This window comes from Vigna unguiculata, chromosome 10 (genome assembly GCF_037176805.1).
Source record: "Vigna unguiculata cultivar grain cowpea cultivar isolate G323 ecotype 2 chromosome 10, ASM3717680v1, whole genome shotgun sequence".
NCBI classification, from domain to species: Eukaryota; Viridiplantae; Streptophyta; class Magnoliopsida; order Fabales; family Fabaceae; genus Vigna; species Vigna unguiculata.
The window spans coordinates 6,580,093-6,587,124 of NC_140801.1; the positions used below are offsets into that span (position 1 = coordinate 6,580,093).

General features: G+C 40.2%; 1 protein-coding gene across 1 annotated transcript; it reads right to left on the minus strand.

Annotated features, from left to right (window-relative positions):
- Positions 1 to 4,759: 4,759 nt before the first annotated feature.
- On the minus strand, positions 4,760 to 6,732 carry LOC146882059 (uncharacterized). The gene is made up of 2 exons (XM_085667256.1): positions 6,252 to 6,732; positions 4,760 to 4,911 (listed from the first exon to the last, which is right to left on the minus strand). Exons 1-2 carry the CDS (start codon positions 6,730 to 6,732, stop codon positions 4,760 to 4,762), a joined length of 633 nt encoding a protein of 210 aa, XP_085523382.1.
- Positions 6,733 to 7,032: the final 300 nt, after the last annotated feature.

The window sequence follows — 7,032 nt, forward strand, 5'->3', positions numbered from 1 at the left end:
ATCTAACTACCAATATACATGTTAAATCTCAGTGGATACAACACTTGTTGATACTACTATGTACCAGTACACTTGTTGGGAAATGGTTGTTGAAAAACAATCATCACCAAGTTATTTTTTGTAACTTCAAAAACTGCAATTATAATTTTTTTATGCTTTGGGAAGTTGAGGATTTCTAGTTGCTATAAAACCATCCTCTCATATCTCTCAAACCAATAAAACTACTTCTTCTTCATGTTCAACACATTCATCATGGAATGCATGACATGAATTCATTTTAGGTTTAATTACTCTTTTGGTCCATGTTTTCGTCTAAAAATATCAAGTTGGTCTTCAAGTTTTTTAGTATCAATTTGGTCTAAATTTTTTAAAAATTAATGCAATTTGTTCCTTTTTGTTAAATTTCTTGAAGTAGATCAAAGATTTTTCATTAAAATTAACACTAAGATTATGTTAATTATTCCAACAAAGCAAAGTCATTCTTACTAACAACTTCAATTTTAATGAAGAATCATTGATCTATTTCAAGAAATTTAACAAAAAGGATCAAATTATATTAATTTTTAAAAAATCAGGACCAAATTGAGACTAACAAAAATTGGAGGACTAACTTGACATTTTCGGATGAAAATAGGAACAAAAAAAAAAATTAAATCTTAGTTTTAATATTTTTCTTCATTAGGCATTCTAAAAGTTATTTTTGGATTTAGGAAGTTTCTTCTAAAACATCTGATCCGAAATATAAACAAAATTTTATAACAAGTGTTTCGAAAGACATTTTCAAATTTGAAAATACCTTTCGAAACATTGTCACTAGTGTAGGGGAGGGATTTGACCGCAATTATTTTGACCTTTTGGCTTCGATTTCACACCCGAGGCATATACTGACGAGGTAAAAAAGGATCTGTTTATGCCTCAGTTATGAACTGAGGCAGTAACCCTCGCATATGCCTAAATGGGATATGCGAGGGTTACTGCCTCGGTTCTGGAGGGAACCGAGGCCTAATGGGTATCATGAATTTAAAAAAAAAAGCTTGCTGACCCAATAACAACATGACATGTGGCCATGATCCTTGTACACGCATATGCACCAACCACAGTGTGCCACATCATCATCTTTAACCTTCTCCTAAATCAGAAACTCTAGCCACCATTCAAATCCTAAATGTCGCTAGTGTACCGTCACCACCATCTTCGACCATCGCATCACGCTGGAACAGCTTCACAAGGCCTCCAGTCATCTCACTGGCGACGTAGAACAACCTCCCTTCACCACCATATCAAAACGGAAAATGTTAAACCGCCAACATCTGAACCACCGTGAGCCAAATCGCACGTTCAACAAACAGGAGGGTTTCATAAATAGAAAAAGGAGAAGCACATACCAAAAGCGAGATTGAACGACGACAATGGCAACTTTGCAACCTCTAACGACGACGACAATGGAGGAGGCCTGTGCGACGGTAGGCCGGTGGTAGAGTAACGAAGGAACCTTTGCTTGCTACAACAAAACTCCAACGAAGGAACAATGGCATTTTGCAACGGAATTGGCGTTCGAAAATGGAAGAGAGAAACATTGTTGCTGCTCATGCGAAGAAGACGAACAGTAGGGAAATTTCTTTTTAACCCTAAGAAGACTTATTGCCTCAGTTGATTTTAAACCAAGGCATAAACATCTATCTACCTCGGTTACAAGCAACTCGAGGCATATTCCACTTGAAAAGCAATCAAATATGCCTCGGTTATAAGAAACCTGAGGCATAAACATCTATCAGTCCCGGTTATAGGAAACATGAGGCATAAACATCTATCTGCCTCAGTTAGATGTGACTCGAGGCATAAAAATCTATCACTTGTTTAAAAATATCACAGCAGTGGGAAAAAAATTTGGGGGGTTTATGGCTCGGTTCTATGTACAAACGAGGCATAAAAGTTCAAAAAAATTACAAATGTGTCACCGCGTCTTAATATGCCTCGTTTGCACCTGAACTGATGCATATTGGACATTGTGAAAAGTTCATTCTGCACTAGTGTGTTATGGATTTCTTTTGTTATATTTTGGAATGAATGTTCTGGAAATAATTTTTCGGATCCGAAAATATCTTTCGAAATCGTCATTCCAAATATAAAAATATCAAGTTGGTCCTCTAGTATTTTTTAGTCTCAATTTGGTCTTGATTTTTTAAAAATTAATGTAATTTAGTCGTTGTTGTTACATTTCTTGAAACAGATTAATGATTTTTCATTAAAATTGACCTAGGGTTATGTTAATTACACGAACAAAATAAATCATTCTTATTAACCGCTTCAATTTCGATGAAAAAACATTGATTTGTCTCAAGAAACTTAACGATCGAAAAGAACTAAATTATATCAATTTTTAAAAAATCAGAACAAAATTAAAACTAACAAAAACTGGAGGACCAACATGAGATTATAGACTCAAAAGAGAAGATTCACTTAGCTCAGAGAGAAATTGATTTTCTAGTAATGTTTTTCTCTCAAGGAACCTATCAACCTCATCCTCATATTGTTATACTGTTGAAGAACTTTTGAATTTCCCTGGTCAGAATTTGACTGCCAAACAAATCCAACAATTTCTAGGCATACTCAACTATATTAGAGACTTTATTTTTGGTGTTGCAAGATACACGAGCCTCTTATCCAAATTATTAAAAAAACAATCCTCCCCATGGGAACCGGATCAAACCCAAGCTGTTCAAGAACTGAAAAAGATTGCCTAAGCTCTACCAGCCTTAAAGATTCCTGGAATTGGAAAAATGATTCTTCAGACAAATGCCAATGACCATTACTAGGGAGTAGTTCTCATTAAAGAAGATGGAAATAAAAAATACTATTGTGGGCATGCTAATGGTCAATTCAAAGAAGCAGAAAATCATTATCACACCAGCTTCAACGAAGCATTGTTAGTAAAAAAATGGCATGAAGAAGTTTGATTTTCATTTGAGAGGACATCACTTTGAAATTCAATTGGACAACTCCTCATTTCCAAAGATTCTTGAGTTTAAAAATAAAATGTGTAACATCCCGTCAGGATATTACTAATTTATAAATAAATGGAATAAATAAAAACAGCGCATTTAATAATACCTCATTTTCCCAAAACGCGGGATAATTTAAAGCTTTATTAATTGAGCGGATAAAATTTAGAACATCCATTACATAATTAAAATCACAATGTTGTTAAGTCACCCATCCGGGTTTACAAATGTTTCCAAAACAAAGTAATACAAGTAAAAGTTTCCCCAAGTCAATCCCCTCTCCGCGACTAAGCTGCACCAGAGCCACCTGCATCACCAACATCTGCTCCCGTGTATCGCGTACATGATCATCGCCACACACACGCAGATAGGGTGAGCTTAGCAGATAAAACACGTATATATACAAAGCTATAAACATATATATATATATATATATATATATATATATATATATATATATATAAATCAGTATACATACACATAACATCACTTAACTTAACTTCCCACATGGCCCTATATGTTTATTTCCGCAATCTGATCCCCAATAAGGTTATTCGTGTTCTACGTCGTCTGATGATTACTTCAAGGTGACTTGCTGCCATACCTATCGGCCACAACCGATAGAGCATGTGCGGGAAAACATGCTACGGATCATACACCGCAACGCCAGGTAGAGTTCCCATACACGAACAAAGCCCGTATCGTCCCAAGACTACCAAACTCGTCAGCCAACAACTGAGGAGGGCAATCTATCTGGACCCATCCGTACTGGCCACAACCAGCACACTCATACCGGTAACACTCGCCAACGCAAGCCACAACTCAAGGGTTTCTCGTGTTCATCCGCCATCCCGAGCCACAACTTAAGAGATGCTATTCCGAGCCACAACTCAAGGAATACCACGTGCTTAACCCCTATCTTGAGCCACAACTCAAGGGATACGTTCCGAGCCACAACTCAAGGAACTCCAGCAACCTCACCTCAAAAGTACTACCAGAAGCCTTGTAGAACACCCTACGAAGTCCAACAACTAGGACTTACAGCAGCTAAATCGCCTAGCGGGGGACACATACCGCTAGGCGCCACAGCTTCCAGACCGCCTGGCGGGTGTCGCGTACCGCCAGGCACACAACGCCTTTTTAAATGTTCACGCAACAGTGACCGCCTGGCGGAACTGCCTTTGCCGCCAGGCGCACCAATTCCTAAGACCCCTCTGTGATCCCGCTACCGCCTGGCGGTCCAGACCCCACCGCCAGGCGCCATGACAGTACAGCATCCTCTGGTTTTACTATTCAAGTTTAACACAGTTTCTCCCATATCTCCATTTGATCTATTCCCGAATTATTACCTAAATGGTTACGAACGATGATAAAATCCAATTCTCAACATCCTAACTTGAAAACAACACCCCATTTGGTCATAACACAAAACTCCTCCATTCTTAACTTATTAATACCCCTAGGTTCATTACACCTAAGTTACTGCCAAGTCCACTTCGCTATTGGAGCTCTCATTCCCGATAGTTGGTCAATTCTTTAACCCTTTTCGCACCCAACTGTTGCACTATTCAGAATTTCTATTACCCCACAACAGGGAAAGACACCCCCAAACTATTTCATATCACTACCTCCTAAAGCAATTCCCCCTCCTTGAGACTCATGCACGACCTCCTCATCAACCTACCCGAACATCACGAGAACTTTCACTTTTTGATTCCAACCCAATAGAACAAAATCCATCCTCAGCGCACAACACCTCAGGCTGCAGTATCTCTGCCACTGTGCAGGCGCCTGGCGGCCAGCCCACGTGCCGCCAGGCGGTGCTTGCCATCTGGGTATTTCCCAGATTCTTCCAGCATCCAAAACCCCCACCATTCCTTCACCTCTGTGAATTCCCACTTCACGTAATCTAGTCCAAGTACAATCACAACGACTCCATATTTTAAGTATACTAATCTTTATCCCTATATCCAATTCACCACAATTCATTTCAAATAGCAATCCAAGATAACACACCTTCAACCCTAAGCTTACACACACTGTTCCATTCAATTAAGCCCTTAATTAGGTGTCCATGCCCACTGTTGGTTAACATTATCACCCTTTACAGTTCTCCACTGACTTTTACCCCGATTAGATTTAGCCCAGAACCCCAGAAAAACCCAAAACAGGAGAAATGTCCTGCGCCGCCTGGCGACTCAACCAGCCCCGCCAGGCGCTTCATCTGCAAACCCAGAAATTGATACAAACCCTAAGCGTCGCCTGGCGGCCGGGAGTGTGCCGCCAGGCGGTTCCCTTTCCAGAACCCCAAAACAGTGCATAACGGATGAGTTTCCTGGCTGTGGTTCATCACCCACCAGGCGGTTTCTGGAAATTTCCCAGAAACGCAGTATTTCCAGATTCTTAACAGTATATAAGCACTACAAACTAACATACATCACATCACAATATTATTTGAAGCAAAACAGCGGAGTCCAGCTCCCCTAACCTGGTTCCTTAGCTTAAATTTGAACAATTGATGAAGCTCTCCCTTGATCACCAATGGCCAACCTTGGTTTCCCTCAATTCTGCCTTCAACTCCCTCACGTCAGCCCCTCTCACTCGCCCTTGCCTCTGTTTTTCTAAGTCTAGGTTCAGCCTTGCCAAAACCTTGCCTAAACTCCAACTTTTTCCTTTTAACTAGTACTTTAGGTTACTTAAAAATATTAAAACGAATTTAATTTCATTTATCTTTTAATAACCCTCTATCTCTCATCATGAATGGGAATGCAGCCTCCCCCTTGGCCGTTCTGCTCCCCATGGTCTCTGTTAACCTTTCCCATTTCCCTCTAAAGTCACCATTAGCAAAATAAAAACAAGCATAATTTCCATTTAGCATTTCTAAGGTTTGAACCCATGACCCATTTGTTACCACTCAAGTGCATAACCATTTCAACCAATCATGTTTCATGCTAACCATCACAATTCAAGCATCATATCATAACAGAACATGCTTTCATAGATTGAAATAATAATAATAACACAAAAAGTATCATGCATAGGACTCGAACCCAAGTCCTCTCGCACAATCAAAGTGCTCTCAACCATATGAGCTAGCACTTTTTCACATCATACCAATCATAATTTAATGTCATAATTATTACCCCTCCCGTATTTATTAATTAATTATTTATTTAATCAATTAAATTCTACGGGTCTTACAATACTCCCCCCTTTTTAAATTTTTCGTCCTCGAAAAAGAGAACTTACCAGTGAAAAGATGAGGATAGGACCGCCTCATGACGTCGTCCATCTCCCATGTCATTTCTTGAGTTGCCTCATCCCATAATACTTTCACGGTTTTGATTTCCTTCCCTCTGAGCTGTTTCGTTTGAGAATCCAAGATTCTCACTGGTCCGGCTCCAATGGTTAAGTCCTCCCGTATCTGCACATCGTCATCCTCCAGAATATGTGTAGGATCGGCTATATATTTCCTCAACTGTGACACATGGAAAACATTATGCAAGTTTCCCAAGTGTGGTGGCAATGCCATCTCGTACGCTGCAGGACTAATCCTCCTCATGATCTGATATGGTCCGATGAATCGAGGTGTCAGCTTCCTCGATTTAAGTGCCCTGCCAATACCTGCAGTAGGGGTAACTCTGAGAAACACGTGGTCCCCTGCCTCAAACTCAAGCGGCCTCCTTCTCTTGTCTGCGTACGACTTCTGCCTGCTCTGAGTCGCGCGCATCCGATCTTGAATCACCCTCACCTTCTCTGTGGTCTGCTATAAGAACTCTGGTCCAAGAACCACTGTCTCGCCATCCTGTTGCCAGCACAATGGCGTCCTACATCTCCTACCATACAGAGCCTCATAGGGAGCCATTCCAATACTGGTATGATAACTGTTATTATACGTGAATTCTACCAATGGCAACACATCACTCCATGTACCCAGATGATCTAAAACACAGGTCCTCAGCAGATTTTCCAACGACTGTATAGTCCGCTCAGACTGTCCATCTGTCTGAGGATGATAGGCGGAGCTCAT

Excerpts from the sequence above, each read along its gene's own strand:
- LOC146882059 (XM_085667256.1), bottom strand. The coding sequence starts at position 6,732 with ATGCGCGCGACTCAGAGCAGGCAGAAGTCGTACGCAGACAAGAGAAGG. Across the intron at positions 4,912-6,251 it reads CTATCCTCATCTTTTCACTG|ATTACGTGAAGTGGGAATTC; the intron begins GTAAGTTCTCTT and ends TACTTGGACTAG.